The sequence below is a fragment of the Cibotium barometz genome, chromosome 38 (assembly GCF_041138505.1).
Source record: "Cibotium barometz isolate CiBa-2024 chromosome 38, ASM4113850v1, whole genome shotgun sequence".
In the NCBI taxonomy this organism is placed as follows: Eukaryota; Viridiplantae; Streptophyta; class Polypodiopsida; order Cyatheales; family Cibotiaceae; genus Cibotium; species Cibotium barometz.
This window is the reverse complement of record NC_141083.1, coordinates 23,694,754-23,715,431: the sequence shown is the minus strand read 5'-3', so window position 1 is coordinate 23,715,431 and position 20,678 is coordinate 23,694,754. Positions and strand designations below refer to the sequence as shown.

At 37.7% G+C, this 20,678-nt stretch overlaps 1 protein-coding gene across 1 annotated transcript; it reads right to left on the bottom strand.

Moving 5' to 3' along the window:
• Nucleotides 1-12,146: 12,146 nt before the first annotated feature.
• LOC147616501 (uncharacterized) lies at nucleotides 12,147-17,383 on the bottom strand. Its single transcript, XM_086777574.1, has 8 exons — nucleotides 15,744-17,383; nucleotides 15,461-15,593; nucleotides 15,055-15,270; nucleotides 14,610-14,765; nucleotides 13,875-14,391; nucleotides 13,292-13,401; nucleotides 13,095-13,211; nucleotides 12,147-12,971 (listed from the first exon to the last, which is right to left on the bottom strand). The coding sequence occupies exons 1-8, from the start codon at nucleotides 17,015-17,017 to the stop codon at nucleotides 12,600-12,602; spliced, it is 2,895 nt and encodes a 964-aa protein (XP_086633700.1). The 5' UTR covers nucleotides 17,018-17,383; the 3' UTR covers nucleotides 12,147-12,599.
• Nucleotides 17,384-20,678: the final 3,295 nt, after the last annotated feature.

Here is a 20,678-nt window from a genome sequence, read left to right as displayed (position 1 = left end):
AATTATGTTGCCCATCATTTTTTCCCTCTCCTAATTAAACTTAATAAGCTTAAGCTTTAAAAGAGCTTACAATTTTTCACAAGTGAATATCACTTTTGAAAATTCACTTTTGGGGGCTCTAAAAGTACCAAAAAAATCAAATCAAAATTTGGGATTCTTTTTACTGTGTTTTCATTATACTAGAATTTTATGTAAGGGTCATTTTATAGTGAGTTAAGGTTTGACATATAAACTTACATATAACTATTTTTGCTCATTTTAAGCATTGGAGCATAAGCTACTTAATATATATAAAGACCTATTAACCTAGTTTCTAGTCTAGGTCTCTTTCTAAAAAGATTTATATAGATATATATTCCACTTCAAGCCTTTCCTGAGTCGAATTTCAAGTTATAAGAGGAAATTGAAAGTGGAAATTTGTGCCATAGATTTTGTCTATTCTCAGCAAGAAAAATATTCAATTTAACATTAGTTTAGAGTTTGTGGCAAGTTAAATCATAGGGGGACAATCTCAGTGAGAACTATTCAAGGATGAACTAGTCATGTTTGAAAGTTTATAACACGTACAAGTTTATCTCCCTTTGACCTAGTTTATAATGAAAATAATAGTAGACATGTTACAAATTATTATCCTGTGCTTTTTGTATACATGTGAGTTCGCATGGAACTCTATTAACACCAAGTACATGATCATAAATCTTTCTTTGAAAGGTTGTACAAACCCAAAGTCCTACCTAACTTACATGCCTTCTTTATGGCCTTAAGCAATTACTTATGACCTTTCCCTCTAGTAATGTCATTTGACATTAACTCACCTATGACTTGAATTTTAATTTTGATTCTTAAAGAGAGAAGTACAGTAAAATAGTTAAATTCATGTCTTTATTTTATTAACTTAATCAAGGTTTTTGGATTGATGCTAGTCATTCATTATATTCATGTTTATAATATGTCTAAAATTTGGGATGTATTAAGCGTCAATCAATCTATTGTTCATTTACATAGTACAATCTAACATCAAAATAAAGAGTTTCCAATTCAGACAAAAACAGGTGTTAGACACTACACTAACAAAATGTCGATCCTAAAGGATTCTCTATCCTAAAAATTGGGAAGTTATGACTGCCAAAATCCTTTAATCTATAGCATTATGACTTGAAAATCTCCACACAACCCTTATCCGCCTTCGAAACCCCTACGAGTCATGTCAGTTTGTAGCTAACTAGCCTATTTATCCGAGCAGAATGATGCTCTAAGATCTTCAATAATAAACAAGATGTTAAATGGTTGAAGATTTGCACATGTGACCATGAGGAATGTTTTGTCATGATACCCATCAGCAACACCACAGTTTTCACTCCAAATATCTGCTTTTGTAAGATCATGGAACATATAAATATCATTCGGGGATATAGTATAAAAGAAAACCCAGCAGTATCTGATCAAGAATTTCTTACTTGTCTTTATTACCTTAACTCTAAGTTACCACCCAAGTGATTATACCTAATGACATTCGTACAAACTTATTATTGAACTTGTTCTAGTTAACATTTTTATTCATTTCAAATTTCATTTTTCTTTGATAAACAACTCATCAACTCAAGTTTATACTTTGTATGCATAAAAAGTAATATAGATTCACATGTTCTTTGGAGTCTCAAATTGTTTTTGCCAGAAAATTTCAACCACACTACAACAATGAGATAGTATTCTCTACCATTCTTCTCATAAAAATTATTTGTTATTTATTAAGTTTCACAACAATGGTAGGTTTGCTATAACGCCCCCACAATACAAGAACAAATTGACTCTCTTCATGAGTCCTTATATAAGAAATGGGAAATTCGAGAGGAATTTCAGAAGAAACTTTTGAAATGACTGAGTAGGAGCAATAAGAAAGAAATAAGAAAAGTTAACGAAATCAAGAAAACAAACAATTATAGCTCCAATAATAACAAAAAGCCCAATAAATCTATTTTTACACATTACAGATATTGTCAAGAAGGACATTATGCTAAAGCCTGTTCGACAAAAAAGAAGAACAAGTTCTTATCTACACTCACAACTAAGGACACACATCTCAAGCAAGAGGATATCATCATCAATACACAAGGATGAGGTATGTATTCGCTTCTTTTCACAAATGGTTCACATTTGTTTTTGCATTTCTTTATCATCTCTACAACCTAAAGACCTAAATAGTAAACCCTAGAAAGTTATAGAATAAACATTAAAATTAGGTCAAAATATTTAGATCCCATAATGATAAGTCTACCTAGACAAAATAATTTAAAATTTATTTGAAACTATCTTTACTTTTATAAAATAATATTTCAAAAAGATATTCATTAGCATGTCATTCATTTCTTAAGTAAGAATAGATTTTAGCATACATACTTAAAATATTTTTCACACTTTAGGTATTAATTATTAACATCCTAATTAAGATTTTAAATTTGATAAAACAAATTTAAGATAAAGAAAATTTGTCAAAATTTAAGTTTCAAAGGAAACTCGCCACTTCGTCTCAAACTTATATTCTAAAGGAGTGATATATGGAATTAATTTGGTGGTATCGGACATCACATTCATTTTATGTACTTACACCAGACACATTTATGTCTTCTATCTTTTACCATATTATGTGTACATATTTGGAATGCACCTTTGTGGTATGGGACACTTAGACTCTTCATGGCTTTGAGTGAGTTAAGGGCACCAAATAAGAGAGTTGTTTGTTTGAGAGTGAAAGGCTAGTCATCAGGCCAAGGGTAGACACTCAAGAAAGCTACAAAGTGAGGAAAGAGATTGATAACTAGCCACAACTCTCTCTCCCCCTCTCTCTTTCTCATATCCATCCGGAAAATTCTTAACCTTAGAATCAGGTTAAAGAAGATTGAGACTTAGGCCCAAATGTGAGACTGAGATTAGGGCTCAAAGTTGAGCTTGAGCCTTAGCCTTTAGGCTCAATCTTTATTTTACACCTAAGGCTCAAACTTGAGCTTGAGCCCTCAAGATTATGCCTTAGTCTAAAACTTGAGATTAAGTCTCAAGTTTTAGGCTCAATCTTTATTTTACACCTAAGGCTCAAACTTGAGCTTGAGCCCTCAAGATTATGCCTTAGTCTAAAACTTGAGATTAAGTCCTAAAGTTTGAGGCTTAGGCTCAATCTTGATTACGCTCAAACTTAAGATTGAGCCTTGATAGCTTGAGATAATTGGCCGCATCTCTCTCTCTCTCTCTCTCTCTCTCTCTCTCTCTCTCTCTCTCTCTCTCTCTGTCTCTGTAGACACACATCCATACACATAAAAAAATGGCTAAAATTTTTCCTTAGTCCTAACCTGAACTAAGTTTGAGCCTTAGGCTCATTCTTAAGTTTAAGCCTTGGTAGCTTGAGGTAGGAAAAATCAATTCATCACAGAGAATCAATTTAGCTTAAGAATATATTTATCAAATTATCTATCAGAATTAATGGAAGACTTCGCCCATAATTAAGATGTTTATATCTTTATCAAATCATACATAAGATGAAAGTTTTGCTAAAGATTGAGTTTTGAATTCAATTCATCCATATTTTTTGATAGTAGGCTCTTTATATAACTTCTTATTGTAGACCTCAAGTGTGATATTCCAACAAAAATGTATTGAATGTGAGATTCAAACTAAGGTATGAACACCAATATTTACCTTTTTTAAAGCTTAAATTACAGGTACAATCATGTACCTTAGGGCTATCCTTATTGTTTCTTTCAAGTTTCAAAGTAGAAAAAACATAAATAAAACGCCCTTGTTTTTTCAAGGAAATTTTAAAAGTTAATGCAAAGTACAAGAAAGTATACTAAATAGGTAAAAAAATTGAAGCCTTGACTTTACTTTAAAGTTCAATTTTAATTAACAATATAGAAAAACTAAGAATCATTAAAAACATTATTGCTTTAATTTAGATGTTCTTAAGAAAAACTCCTAGCTAGTATGTACAAAATAGTTACTAAAACTTAATATTTTTAGAGGAATCCATGTGTTCAAATGTGTTCAAATAGTTACTAAAACTTAATATTTTTAGAGGAATCCATGTGTTCAAATGTGAAATCTTCTCAAACATGCATAGATATTTGACATAAAAAACAGACCATGTAATAAAGATATTCTAAATTATTTCACAAAAAACGCAACATTTTTGCGGATTTAAAAAAAATGGCACTTAAGTGCCAAAATTCATAAATTGGTGTTCTAATCTAGTGGTGGGTGTTGACTATATGTCCATGGTGTCTTGACTATCCACTAGGGAAAATACATCCAATTAAAGAGGCCATTTATGCAAGGAAGCTGCTTTTGATACTCTTACTTCAATGGTGCATTTAAACTTTGTTGTCGTTCTATGAATCCTTGCCTACTATGAAATTTATTACAGGGTTCCTTGAATACAACACCTCAAGATATAAGAGGTCAAGGAAGAGATGTATGGGGATCTAGAATCACTAAGGCAGGAAGAGATACATGTTGAGCAAGGATCCACAATGAAGAGACAACAACAAGAGTAGGTAGATTCGTCTCGAGACTCAAGAGGAGGTAGAGAAGTGTGAAGTAAGCACTGATTGGATTTTGGCCAACGAGATGAGTAATGTGCGAGACATTCACAGAAAGTACAAATATATATTCAAGGCATGGAGTAGAATAGTTATTTAATTGTTGCACCTTTGATTTGTTTTCTTTCTATCTCTTGTAGAATGTTATAGAATGTACATTCAAAGATGGCGTGGGCCATCCTAACATTGCAAGATGGGCCTGACATGTAAGTTCAAAGAACACTTAACCCAATTTGAATTATTCTCACAATGTACCCTTAATATATGCTTTTAACTTCAAGTTTGCATATAATTGTTTGTAGGATTAATAAGTTTTTGCACAAGGTGAATGCGAAGAAAGACCTCTCACACAATGAGATTCCTGATGTAGAGAGAAACGGCTTGCTTGTTGGTGTGGGCCCACTTACCCACACCAACAAGATTACACATGGACTTGCTTGTTTCAATTGAATGTCCACAGCGGAATCACTTCTCTTGGGATATTTCTTTGGTAGTGGTAGAGTTGGCTTTGTTATTCACAACAGACAAGGGTTGGTTCATCATTCCTATACCGTGGTCGATCATTGACCTTTGGTCTATGTCCATCCTAGGAAATATTCTTTCAAACTTCATCACTCGTATTCCCTACTTTGTGATGCACGTTATGTGTGTGATAATGACGAGGAGGTATGGTGTAAATATCTTTTTAAACTTCATGTGATCACATTATATTCACAACTTTCCTTGTTAACTTACAGTTTTTCAATGTAAGTTATTGGTGTGGGCATCTTTTGGTGAGGGATCATCGAGCTTTGAAGATGGACCGAGATCTAGGGGAGGCACTATAGCTATGTTGCAAGAGTCTCTTGATGGAATTAGTGGGGGCAACGAAGAGTGCGATGTGCATAATCATAGCCCACTCTTAAGTACAAGGAGGTGCACAGAGGTCTGAGAAATTCCTCAAGTAATATTTTTGCTAGCCCTAAACTCTATATTCATCTTGTTTGAATCATATAACTCTATAAGGCTTGCATATGTTTCTATTTGAAATAGGGTTATAAGAATGCACACACACACACACACACACACACACACACACACACACACACACACACACACACACACATAGTGAAGAAGCTCAAGGGAGCACACAATGACATGATAGATAGATAATGAATGTGTGTTGTACAAAGAAGATAAGTATACCTTGAGATGGGTGTATACTAGCAAAGGGGAAAATACCTTCTAAAGATGGAAAAAGTGCCCCGACTTGTCATAGTGTGTTCACACACATCACTACCAAATATGGATACAAATATCCCCTGGAAGTGATGATGTGAAGAAGGGGTGGGCTCGCACTAGAAGTACAGAGATATGCCAAGATATTTGGACTATGATAGGGAGCCCAAACTAGTCCCCAAAGGTTTAAGGATTTGAGAAAAGCTTCAAACTTCTCTCATGGGGGAGCCTTTGTGAACAAATATGCCAAGTTGTCCTGTGTTGGCACATATAGGCCAAGTTGATTTCCCATGCGCAACATCTCTCCCTGACATATAATGATAGTGCACCTCAATGTTCTTTGTGCAAGCATGAAAAATTAGATTCCATGCAATCGCCATAGCACTCTGATTGTTAGTGAAGATGATAGTGGCTGAGGACTCACCAATACCCAAATCAGTAATAAGCTGCCTGAGCTAAACACACTCAACTGTAGCTGTAAATGTTGCCATGTACTCATCTTCCACAGTTAGAAGTGGCCATAATGGGTTGCTTCTACTGAACCATGATATACATTAATCATGAAGGAAAAAGCAAAAAACACTCATGGACACTCGTGTGTCATGACATCCAACCCAGTCTAAGTCTATAAATGCATACAGCTGTGATTTATCCCCCTTGGACAAAATAACCCAAAGTGCGTAGTGCCTTAGGTAACGAAACACCCGTTTGGTAGATTGACAATGCTTTATACCTGGGCTATGCATAAATCTGCTCAATATTGAGACTACATACTGAATGTCAAGCCTGGTGTTACACAAAAAGATAAGGCATCCAACAGCTTCTTGATACAAGCCAACATCAAAAGAGTCACCTGCATCTTTTAAGACTTAGTCGTAAACTTGTCTCCATAGGTGTAGCCACATAACAGTCCTCAAGATTGAACCTCTTCAATAATGCATCTATGTATTTCCATGTAGCATAACAGTTCCATCATTATGCTGCCAAAACTCAATGCCCAAATAATAGTGCAACAGTCCAAGATCTGACATCTCAAAAGACTTCTCTAAATCAGTTATAAAAGCTGAAATATGATCATGCCATCAACGTATAACATGATGACCAATAACACATCCTTATTCCCCTTAATATAGAGGATACTGTCAGTTGGGCTATCGCAAAAACCCTGTGCAACCAAGTAAGCATGCATCTTTTTGTACTATGCTCTGGGAGCCTACTTAAGACCATATAAAGCTTTCTTCAATCGGTGTACTTTTGATTCTTGAATTTTCTAAACAAAACCACGAGGCTAAGATACATAGACCTCCTCATGCAGATCTCCATTCAAAAATGTAGTTTTGATACCCAACTGAAGTACATTCCAACCTATATATGCTACAAATGTAATGATAGTCTCTGCATGGTAGTCAAACGACATGCGGGTGCAAAGGTTTCACCATAGTCAATGCCTTTCTCTTGTGCATAACCCTTTGCAACAAGCTTAGCTTTGTATTGCCCACAACACTTCCATCCGCTCTATGTTTGAGCTTGTAAACCCATTTGGTACCTATGGCCTTCTTACCAAGAGGCAAGTCTACCAAATCCAATGTATCATTTTTTAGTATCGAATCATAATCAAATTGCATAGCACTCATCCGATTTTCAGATTCCTTTGCTTCATTAAAGGAGATAGGTTCCATTTCATCACATAAACTGGAAATAAGAGCATAATCTACATCAACATGAGATGCATGATCATACCCTACACATTTTTTGCTAGGCAAAGGAGTGGCAAATTTGCTGTCACGTAGTGTTTGCACTAGCCATTTTGGCATACTTTTTGAGTCTACGATTTCTCTTCTTTGACCACATCATTTGCATTTGCCTCATCAATAAGCTGATCCGTGGGCTTTAAAACATGCTGATTTGTAACCTTTGTGGGCTGATTTTCAGCATTCCTTGAATTACCCAAATTCTCTATATCAATGTGTCTTGCATTGAACAATAAAGGAGAGTGTCAATATGTCCTGCAAACATACATTTTGATGTTTTTTACATGAAAGTAGGGGCTGAATCTCATCTTCCACAAATACATCTCTACTCACAAGAATATGCTTGGTAGTAGGATCATAGAATTGATAACCCTTTTACTTTTCGAGCTGTATCCCACAAAAATACATTTAACAACCTTATCACATCAAGCTTGTCCTCCAAAGTTACTCAAGCACAAGTGCATAAGCAAGATAACCAAAAATGCATAAGTAATGCTTTATGCCATTCCAAGCTTCAAAAGGCGTAATTGTATGCAAGGCCTTTTTGTAGAAAACCTTTTCAAAAAATAGGTTGCACACATTACTTCTAGCCAGAAACCATGAAGCAGCTCCTGAATTTTGTCCATACAACGTGCCATTTCCATGAGAGACCTTATTTTACATTCAGCTACACTATTTTTCCAAGGTGTATAGGGAAAAATACATTGGTGTTTTATCCCATGATCAGGCATGTATGCATGAAACTCCTTAGACATATACTTCCCCCATCGATCAGTATACAAGGTACCAATCTTACATGTAGAAGCATTTTGAACCATAGCAACAAAGTGCCTGAAGCACATAAAAACCTCTGATTTTTCTTTCAATGGATATACCCAAGTATGTTTGTAATAATCATTAATGAATGTGACAAAATAGAGGTAGTCCCCAATAGATGGTGTCCTCATAGGACCACATACATCGTTGTGTGTAAGCTACAATTTTTGGTGGACAGCTCTAATTGAACCATCTTTGGGAAATGATGCCCAATGAATTTTTCCATGACACCATGTTATGTTTATGTTCAAGTGACCAAAGTGTGCATGCCATAGCTTAGCATCACAATGTAAAGGCTATGAGACAAAGTACTAAAAGCAACAATTATCTTGGCAAAAACCATACATACAATATGCCTTTTATCTTTCATATACATCTCGCATGTAAAGGCCATGAGACAAAGTACTAGAAGCAACAATTATCTTGCCATTCACTGCGATCATGAATAGTCATCCTCAAATTGAACCGCTAAGCCAACCTTAGTAATGGTGGGAGATAGAGTGGTCTTTGATGTAACCAAGGTGGCTGCTATAACAAGGTCACTATAACAATGGAGAATTGTAAGGTGTATGAAAGAAATGCAGAGTATAGTGAGAGTAGAAATTTTACTCGTAATATGCAGAGATCGATTTTGTTGAAGTGAAGCCCGTAGATGCTTTCTCGTGTATTTGCACACCCATCAATAGTAGATTTGACAAAACCAATCCAAAATCCGTTGAATAACAGTGCAAATCTGGTCCCCGAAGATGTATGTGCATAGAAAACCTAAAATCACGCAAACGCCCCTCCCAAAACGCACCCGAAACAAAAATCTAGCCACAAAACTGCAATACAAAGTTCTACACACTTCATGGTCCTCTTTTCTTCTCCTAAAAAGGCTCCTTGATCTCTGATTCAAGAAGACAAGTGACTTGGGGTGAAGGGTAGGTAGTAGTGCAAGGGCGAGGATCGTACGTTCTAATACTAAATGGTGGAAATAGGGTTGCAAGAATGCACGCACACAAATGCACAAGCATGCACACACACACACACACATAGTGAAGAAGCTCAAGGGAGCACATAATGAGATGATAGATAGATAATGAATGTGTGTTGTACAAAGAAGATAAGTATACCCCGAGATGGGTGTATACTAACACGGGGGAAAAAACCTTCGAAAGAGGGAAAAAGTGCCTCGACTAGTCCTAGTGTGTTCACACACATCATTACCAAATATGGCTATAGTTTCCATAGATGGTTACGTCACTTTTATGGAATTTAGAGATACACTTATAGATCTCTTGCTGGCTATGGGGTTTTGAGGAGACTTAGCAGGGAAATGCTAAGGCATTGTCTTTGCATTGAAGATGATGAGTATATTTCTCACACTCTTCTTTGGGGGGATCTTCCATGTGATCCATCCCAGTAGGCTTCTTTGAATGCTCTATGGGATCTTTATTAATGGGTCCAATGGTCAGATCTTCCATGTGATCCATCCCGGTATTGCTTCTTCGAATGCTCTATGGGATGGATCTTTATCAATGGGTCCAACAGTCAAATCTCTAGATATTTTTTTGCATCATTTTTCATAGTAATACTCTATGGGATATTTATTATAGACTTTATATATATGGGGGATCTTATAAGCTCGATGGGCGAGATAAATTTTTGCATCACTTTTTGATAGTAATGCTCTATGGTAGCTTTATCATACACTTGATATATATGGATATTTTTTGAGGTGTGTTACATGGTGGTGTATGTTTTTTGATGACTTAATGCTTGCTACTATATATGTGAAAAGGTGTCATATATACAAAAAATATATGTGGGAGGGTGTCATATATACGAGAAGTATGTGTCCAGAAGGGTGGTTTTTTTTAATGGCTTAATGCTTGGTGTTGTATATGTGGAAGGGTGGTATTGTGTACATGTATAAGCTCGCAGAACTTATACATATGTGAAAGGGTGTCATGTGTACGGGTTGTATACGTGGAAAGGTGGTATTATACATGTTATGTATAAGCTCATAGAACTTTGAAGACTATTACATGAGTTAACACGGAGGTTAATTGAAACCATGGAAAATTTATTTTTTCAATGGGTTGATTCATGGTTTATTTTTGAGGGATTATGATCAATCTTCAAGTCTCATACTTGTAAAGCTTCTATGTGTGTATATGTAATGAAACTTAATGTTGTGAAGCTTCCCATGACATATGACTCTATTCACATGATGGAATATCCTTGCTTATATATATGTATGTATATACATACATACATACATACATATATATATATATATATATATATATGTATGTATGTATGTATATACATATACACATATAAACACCATATTAGATAATTTGGGAAACATCCCATGCCCATTTGAAAAATGGGATCATGGTGAACTTGTCCAAAATTTTTTCAAAACCCCCTCATGTGATGTATCATTGGAAAGATCTTGAAGAGTAGAATCTAAATCTACAATCTCCGACAAATTTGGAGTTGGAAATTTTAAGATATATCCAAAATTAAATAGAGTGATTGATTCCCAAAATATGAGATTTCTCCCAAATTATCTAATATTAACTTTATATATGTATGTATATACATATACATATATATAGGTATAAACATATACATACATATGTATATATATATATATATGTGTGTGTGTGTGTGTGTGTGTGTGTGTGTGTGTACACACACACACACATATACATGTTCGAAAAAGCTCATAATTTATGCAGATTGCAAGAAAATCTTAGATAGAAAATTCATAGAAAAATAAACCCCTTTATAGGGAGTAGATGTGACCTTAGGTATGCCTTGGCATCATCAATATAATCCACAAATAGATTATGATACTCATGAGATATGGATTCAAAAAGATGGTAAATCCATTTGTCTTAGAAGCCTAAAGGAAAGAGATCTATTTTCTTTGCTTAGCCACACACAACCAAAGAGAGCTTTGAGAAAGAAAGAAAAGACCTATTTGGTGCTAGTTAATACAATCACTACTTCAAACTCAACACCAACTAACCCTTCTCACTATCTATATCTTTCCAAGTTCTTAGACTGTTTCTTAAATGAACTACCACCTAGACTGCCTAGGTCTATACTCGAGGATCACAAGTTTGAGATATTGCCAGATAATTTTTCACCTTGCAAAAGCACCATATAGAGTGAATATGCTTGAGAAAAAGGGAATCTAAAAGTAAGTAGAGGAGCTTTTAGCAAGAGGATTGATACGACCTAGTAGCCCACCATATGAAGAACTTGTGCTTTTAGTGAAAAAGAAGGATAGTATATATACCATATGTGCATTGACTACCGTACATTGAACAAAATGTCCATTGACTACCATACGTGAACAAAATTATGGGGAAGAACAAATATCCTATCCCTAGAGTTGATGATTGTAAAAGTTAGAAAATTCATCACCAACGTAAAAGTGAGAAAACTTATTACTGACATAAGAGTGAGAAAATGTTTCTTCAATTGCTTATGATGACAAAACTATGCGTAGTATCATATGCAAAATTTCACTTACTCCATGCACCTTTGATCATAAGAAAAATCATGTTTTTCTTTTAGGTTTCGATAGTATGACTACAAATTATAATTTACATTTAGAGCTTAAAAAACAAATCCATGAAGTGCTCAAAAGAGAAGACGTAGTCCTATTAGGTACCAAATTAGTGCTACATCTATGTGTGTCATTGAACAAAAATCCAAAATGTGACTATGGCCTCAAAAGATAAAACAAGTGACAGAACAAAATAGAAAATGTGGGTAACAATATGTCTTTACTTCAAAGAATCACATATGCATGGGCATAAGGTCATTAAAGAGCCCATTTTTTTTAATGTTATGTCCATAAGGGACAAAAGAATCACATGATGAATTGAATTGATATGGGTGGGGCGTTGGTGTGAAATGCAGAGGGAACTCAAATGGGAAGGTAGGAGATGAAGAGCTCTTTTGTACAAGGGAACCAATGATGTGAAGAAATCAAAGATGAGATAAGCTACCCCTTAAGAGCCCACCACTGGTAGATGGCTAGTACTATTATAACATGTATGTGTACACCAAGCCAGGATAAGGGTGGAAGCATATGGAGTAAACCCATTGATAGGATTCATCTTGGTCATCCATCAGCCTTTTATGAGCAATTTTGGGCGTCCAAGTCCTTGCCCATTTGACAAGGCTTCTATTGAGAGAAGTGTGGGTGGTTGTAAGACTCCTATTGAGAAAAGTCTTGGTGGTTTGTAGGCAAGAGATGGAGGCTAGCAAGGTTTTGTATGAACGTTTTCCCAATTTGAGATTTTGTTTTCACAAAGACAGCAGGGTAGCCAAGGGGTGAAGACACTCTCACTTTGGTACCTCGATTAGACTCGAAGGAACCGTAGATGTGCCCCGTCCACACGTGCTGCCACTCGTCTTGGCCAGCTGGGAAATAGACCCACACGTGTTCTCGGCCTTTGTCCACAACAGGCACCACTAGAATCTCACTGCCGACTAGAAACTGCTCATAGGATATGGCCATGGTGTGAGGGTCGTGTGGGTAGTGAAGAAACATGTGCCTCACGACGGGCAACCCAGTAGTTGCCGCCTCCTGCAATGCAAAGTTTCGACACATAATTTCAGTTCTCTCTTAGGAGATTTAGGAAGTTGGCATCTCACATTAAGTCATTAAAACCTGCATGGTTCCATGGCTCCAAAGGAGGAGACGGACGACCTTGACAAGCTGCTTGCGGTAGAATGCCCAGGCCTTGTACACTTTTGCGAATCTTGCAAAATGCCGGAGGCTGCCGGGAGTTGTGTTGAACTGGTTGTTGACGGACGGAATGTTGCCCTGCCGTGTCGTAAGATCATGAGTAATTGCAACAACATATTACACAGAATTAGCTCACTTATTCATCATCTGGTTGTCACCTCATGGGTTCTGAAGATGGTGGAAAAGGCGTTGAGTTCCATCCAGCGTAGAAGCAGCTCCTCGCTTCGATGGTAGCGGAGAAATGGCAGATCGACGGTACAGTAGCCTCCTGCAGGGCCGGATTTTAATCAGTCTACTGAACTGTATATGTATACGTAATATATACTTGGCTCTAGGTAGATTTCGGGGTGCCTCAATACATGGCACTCGTTGACCCTGGTAGCCGATCACCCGGCTTTGGGTCTAAGTGTCAGTGCCATGTCCAAACATTGGTCCGTGCAAAACGTTACGAGCATATGTACAGACACATGTCTAGACGTCACGTGTATAGACATGTGGGAGATGGGATTCGAACCCAATACCTCCCTCATCCCAAGCACGTGCCTTACCAATTCCACTATGGCACAACCGTGACCAGCCTATGTTTACGCATGTATATAGCCCGGTGTTTATACATAGACGCTTACACCCGCGGGCGGCGGCTGGCTACCGGCGGCTGTGGGCCCGGTCAAACGGGATGCCACGTATTGAGCACCCCGAAATCTACCTAAAACCTATATACTTCTATGTGACTACACGTACCTATGTCACTGTGGTTGAAGGCAAAGCCACAGAGTCCTCCACTGAGCAAGCCCACCACAGCACTCTTGATGCCATCATGGCGTTGCCAGCTCACCATTTGGTCCCCCTCCCAGAAGAGGGTGGCCCATTTGGGGCTCCTCATGTAGGCAGCTCTCATGAAGAAGATCAACTCATCATCACCACCACCACACTCCTCCACCACCTCCCTGTTGAGCCTGGCCCACATCTCTGGGTACTTGTTGTGGGCTGCTTTGGGGTCCTCCCCTGAGCCCAACCTTGCATCAAAGGGAAGGCTCTCCCCGAAATCGGCCATCCACCCTTTCACACCTGTCCTTACCATGCTATGCATCACTCTCTTTAGCCACTTGCAGGCCTCTTGGTTTGTCAAGTCCACCATGGCTGCCTCAAAGCTTGTGTTGGGTATCATGTAAGGTGACCCACTTGGGCTTTGAACCATGTATCCTTCCCTTTTGGCCTCCTCAAATAGGTCCCGGGACCTCTTGGGCTTCTCATCTGTCTGCCCACAAATAAGATCCATCATCAGGTACTAAAACATGCCAGAGTTACTGTGAAAATCTAGATCAAAAAGGTTATTTACATTCACAATTATGGTATGTGCAACTAATGGTTTTGTCATCTAAATCATAAGGCACTGTGGTGGATTGACTGTAACAAGTAGCTATTTGATGTTAAGTAATTAGATTGATTCTAATGAGTTGGGCATTGCATTTCTACCGATGCAAGGAAAGGATTAAGGTATGCCATGGTGTTGATCCCTTGATCTTTGAGGTCTTTCACAAGCTCATTCCATCCCGGGTAGTGCTCTTCATCAACCTCCCAATTCCACCATAGCTGCCAACCTATGCTTGTTTTTCTTTGTCCAACCCAATCCTGTTAATTGAAAGCGAGATCTATATAATTAGCAACCTGATTAAGAGCAATACCCATACCAAGACAAATTTTGAAGGTATTTCTACATTTTATTTTAAAAATCAATGAGAACTTCAATGCAACCACAATAAGTTCTTGAATCATTACTATAATTTTATTACGAGTAAGAATCAGTCAGATATTGAAAGGTGATTTATAAAAATGGAGACCTCATGGTTGTGACCTTGTGACTAAGTGAAGCAGTTTGCATGTGATTGTTGATGATAATTAATAGTAATAGGGCCCTTACCTGTAACCAGAAAGCAGAGATGGGCACATCAGCTGCCTTGAGCTCTTTCCACACACGGCGGACAGCTTGCGTGCCACCCTGCATGCCCACAATGGCCCCTTCCACAACCCAATCCGGAAGCTCCCTCATCCTGCCAATGGCTTCACTGTACCTCTCTATCAGCTGCAATGGGTTTTGGCCATGCACTATCCTACCATGCATTGCCTCCCCATTCAACTGGGGAAAAATGAATAAATATAACACCAATTTAGGCACCCACAATCACATTGATCTGGCCAAGCATAATTAGCCCATGCACACACGCCAGATACTTATTAAATTAAGCAAGTAAATCAATTTACTACCCTAATCACCAGCTTGATCTCCTTGAAGATAAGTTTATGATTCATGAGACGAGACAACTTACTTGGATCTGCACTGTGTTGCTTCTGGTGAGATCAAATACTGAATAGTTGTATTCTTCAAGGAAAACGCAACGGGATTTAGAGGTTATGTAATATGGCACAGGAGCATAAGTGGTGTGCCAGTTACCTCCAGACCTGCGTTAATTATACGCAGAGCTCTCACATGATTAACTAAGGGTTTAGAGTACTAATGTCATGGTTATGGTTAAAAACGATCATCGAACTTAATATATAACGAATTGCAATCGATCATTAACACTTGATTGGAATGACTTGAACTGGTACCTTTCTGCAACTAGGTTCACTGCCGCTGTAATTGGTTGATCACCCCTCCCTAGCCCTTGCTCTTGCACCATGATGGGCACTCTCCGACCCTTAAGATCGAAGTATGAAAATTGCTCACCAAACCCAAAGAACCTCTCATCCTCATCAGCAGCATAGGTTAAGATCACCCTATTCAACTTGCAATCTAACCATTGCCCCATGGAACTAGATTCACCCTCAGTAATGGGCTTAATCATCGCATGATCATCATTTGTCAAAAGCAAGTTGCTTTTCTCGAATTTGTCTTCAATAGCAATTACAGGTATTGTTCTCTTCAATACATCATGCACCATCAACCTTTTCGAGGTCTGGATGAGCTTATTAATGGTGTAGGAGGAGCGCCCCCTCGACCACTTTAAAGCGGAGAGGGGCCTCCGAGACCATAGCCAATGCAGTTGATGAAGGTTATCCAAGGTGCAATGTGCATATCCTTGCTTTATAAAAGCTTGCAAGTGGCTATGGTCGTGGCTTGACTGGGGATGAAATAATGTAAGAGAATGCAAATCAGGCTCTTGTTTTACTGGTAGCTCTAGTTTTAAAGAAAAGCCCAAGTGATGGTTCCTCTTCTCTCCAAAAAAGAGCCAATATCTAGCCCCTACTTGTGTAAATGTGCTTCTATTGATGTCATAGAAGGGTCCCAAATCTGCGTTTTGTGATGCAAGGTAGTGCTTGAGTTGGCAAGCTGCTAATTTGGGGTCATTGTAGAGGCAACCTGTGACAATAACAGCAGGGCCTTGGAGATCAATTTTATGGCCATCACCATCTTCAAGGGCACATGAAGCTTCATGAAAGAAAGTGGTAGCCTTGTTTTGTATCTCGGAGGTATAACTTGTGGGCTTAGCTTGATCAGCGATTTGGGCACAGTTTTGTGGCCAAACAACTTGGATTTGCTCAATAGTCTGATGGCTTAGCACTAACTCAGCCTTTTCATGGATAGAGAAAGAGCCCCTACTCTCTTTCACAACATCATTTCCAAGAGCTCCACTTATGAAGGCATGCCCATGTATAGTAGACCATAGCACCCTTTGAGGCTCCTCTTTATGAGTCACTGACATGAAGCCTCCCCCCTCAGCATGCCAATTTATTAGAAAGCCTTGTCCTGCTGCAAAGGTCTTTGTTTGCAAAGCCTTCTCACAATACACCAACGTGCCCTTCAACAACCCAATATTAGATGGCTCTCTAGGAAAAGGGTTGTAGAACTTTTTCTTGCGTTTTTCTTGATCAGGCTTAACCATCTTGCTTAATGGCAATTAGCTTGCAGCGACTCTCACAATTTAGCTCAATAGCAAGGTTGCATGCACTCTTATAACCAATTAATTAGCAGAAGAACTGGGCGCCAGGTTTGAGTAGTGCTGCTGATTGAACACAATGGTAGCGCGCTAAGGCGGCCAGAATTCGCTTAATTAAGGTAGCTAAATGTATAGTTGGAAGCAGATTATATGGTGTATGAAGCAAAATATGAGACTGCATTAACCTTTTGGACAATGTGATTAAATTTCAGACATGCCGAGTAAACGTACTTAGGAGAGTTGGCAATAATGGGCGAGACAGGGTAGAAAGAAATTGCAATGGTATACCAACTAATAGAGTTGCGTGCAAGAAAGGTTTGCAATGGAATGGACTGCAAAACCTATAAAAGGGGGGAAAAATTAGCACAATGCATAAAATTTCAACCTAGATTCTGTAAGAAACCTAGCGAAGACAGGCAGAACCAATAGAAACCCAGGCTTTTGCCACAGTGGCAGCCCCTCTGTCCACCCACATGGCCGCCATGTTGCAGGCAGCCATTGGCAGGCTCGAGATTCTGAGGATTCGATATCCACGTCAGCAAGATTCAACGTAACCAGTCGTGTCTAGATGCATTGAACCCCTACCAACCTCTTAAGGATGTGTGACGTGAGTCACGACTCGTTCTGATTCAACGCCAACCCCGTTTCCAACATGCTTTTTGACCAAACTCAACCTCTCAACTCACACACTCGAAGACCCTAGAACACATGAGCACATGGATAATGGATTTGATGTGCAACATTGCTTTAATACTCCCTTGGTGAGGCCTAGTTAGGTTTACCCTTCGACCCTTCATTCGCTTGCTCAAGGATGCAATCCCAATATAACTTGTTCAAGGATGCAATTCCAAAACCCTTAGTGGGATTCCGACTTGTTCGACTTGTTCAAGGATGCAATTCCAATATAACTTGTTCCAGGTTGCAATTCCAAAACCCTAAGTGGGATTCCAACTGCTCTCCAGGCCACCAACAATTTAACCTTCATTGACATTTAATTGGGCGATTCCCTCTCACAAGTGTCCTTATCATGTTGCCATCTGCACCCACCAAGCTTACGTTTGATTCCATAGAAGTTAGCCGGTGGGAGGAGAGCTGCACGAATGGACATATTGTGGTATGAGACAAATTGGTAATGCAGTATGCCAATCACGCTAGTAGGCAAAATTGAATGTCAACAACATGCATGGGAATAGGCTCTATTAGACTTTACATATGTTTCTCTTTTCTTATTCTATGGAGATTGTGTGAAGAACCCCTCTTCAAATCTCACCTACCCATGTTTTACAAAACTTTGGATGTTAACACACTATTTGAACCCATGAATGTACCCACCTTTATGTCAAAAATTAAAGATGGGGACTTGACAAAGGTGGGTGTGTGTGCCACCCAATAGGGGAGCACACAAGCAACCCATTGTGTGAAATTCCCTTAGAAGTGGTGCATTCGACACATATGTATTTAAGCAATTCCATTGCTGGGGCAATCTAGCAATCGTGGGCTCTAATTGTCATCATTTGACCCATCATCATCATTTGTGTGAAATTCCCTTAAAAGTGGTGCATTCAACAGCTATGTAAGTAAGTAACACCATTGTTGGGGAAATCTAGCCCATTGTGGGCTCAAATTAATTGGACCATCACTTTATTCATGCATCACTCCTAGGTCCAACAAGTGTGGGGCCCATACCCATGATCTTTAGATTGAATCTTTGACTCCCTAACTAACTAACCGTATGGAGAGGGAAAAAAAACTTGCCCTATCTAAGTATTTGAGTGTTGAATAACAAATAGCAAGCTCATGGATTATTCTTATGTTGAACTTATTCAGGTTTTTATGTTATTTTCAACGTATACATGTTCCTTTTTAAATTAAATATGAATTAGTAAGGTTTTATCAAGACTCAATCTCTATTGTGCGCACCATAAGGCACACATGTTTCCACATTACATAACCCAAAGATGTACAAAAAGTAATTTTGAAGCTTGAAGTCTTCTCCCATCATTTTTTAAGAAAAGAAACATTATGCCCACCAATGACCAGTCTTTGCTACAATGCACCCAAAAGAAACATTATGCCCACCAACAATGACAAGTCTTTTACAATACATCCAAAAGACATATAGAAAAGCCCTTTTTGATAAAGGAGAAAAAGATCAAGGTTATTGAACTCCTCACTCTATAAATGTAGCACTTTTGAAAGAAAAGTTTCACGGATCTCATTGTAAGATGTGGCTTTCCATTTACGCGGGCAACATGGGTGTCTCATGGGTGTACAGGTAATTATTACATAATTCTTTAAGAGGTATATCAATCTCACTTTTATAAATTTTCTTTTGACTTTTTACTACGATGTTATAAATACTTGCAAGGTACATTAGGATTTAGGAGTTCCTAGTAAAGCACACATGCACTCTCAATCAAAATTTTAAAGTAGCGTCATATTAAATGGTTTAAATCTATAGGTATTGGAAAGTTTTCTTGTAAACATATCACAAGAACAATGAGTATTTCCACTATTAAAGTCAAATATAATATCATATAGTCAAGGGAAAAAATGGGGCCTTTAAAAAAGGGCCAATGGCTAGTTTTTACAAGGTACTTCAAAAAATGCTAGGTTATTTTACAAGAAAAATGTGTGCAATGTTTTTTTAAAAATTGCCTAGAATCACTAACTTTGAGTGGGACCTTATGAAACCAAAATTGCAAAAAACGCAATATGTCAGCATATAAGATCGACATTTTGAAAGATTTACCCATATTATAGATATACATTTGCCAACCCTTTCATATTTATACTATGATAATAATATGATAGTAGGCTCTTATTTTTATAATGCTATCCTTTCCAAGTGTAAAAGCATAGGTTTAGGAAACCTTTACAAGATTTTGAAATAAAATCATCATAAACTTAAGTACAATAAGGCACATGTTACATGAAATGAAGCCTTAAATATACTTTATAAAATTAACCTTAATACTTGCATTTCTACATATTAATATATGCCACACTTGAGTCATGAGTTTGTTTTGAATGGGACCACTAACCACCAGTTTATTATGCAATGGCACTTCCTTGCACACTTGATTCTTCTTACTGTGCTTAATGTGCCTACTCTTTTTAAAGATTGTTAACCATAAGCCATGAGAACAAAAACATAGCGGTTGGGATATGTTACTAATGCCTACCATTTATATGGTCAATCGAGAATATCTGATGGTCTCCTTTCATCAACACATTTATTCCCTTTCTAGCCTTGGAATACAACACCCATATCATCCAAAATCTCTTTAGGTTAGCATATATATATGTGTAGTCTAACTAGTACATGCAATAGCCATTATTCTACAGAAGTGCCAAAAGATTTAATGTATGTTTTTAAAAGGTAGCCACATGCTCACTTATTCATATGAAACATGCATGCTTTTTTACTTAAACTAAAAGGATTGAAATTCATTCTTTGACAATACAAGGCTGAGCACTCATTGTTTTACGTATCAATAAGTTCTTGGGATGTAGGCAACTTTGTTTAAAATTTTGGGTGATAAAAATTCTATTTATCATTATGGAAATGTGCATGCATTTTTTCTTCTTTTAATCTTGATAAAGA

What these genes read in the sequence shown, in the direction of transcription:
- LOC147616501 (XM_086777574.1), bottom strand. Translation starts at nt 17,017, where the DNA reads ATGGTTAAGCCTGATCAAGAAAAACGCAAGAAAAAGTTCTACAACCCT. An exon ending in GTGAACCTAGTTGCAGAAAG is followed by an intron (nt 15,594 to 15,743) that starts GTACCAGTTCAA and finishes TAATTAACGCAG; the next exon opens with GTCTGGAGGTAACTGGCACA. An exon ending in TTAATCCTTTCCTTGCATCG is followed by an intron (nt 14,392 to 14,609) that starts GTAGAAATGCAA and finishes ATTTGTGGGCAG; the next exon opens with ACAGATGAGAAGCCCAAGAG.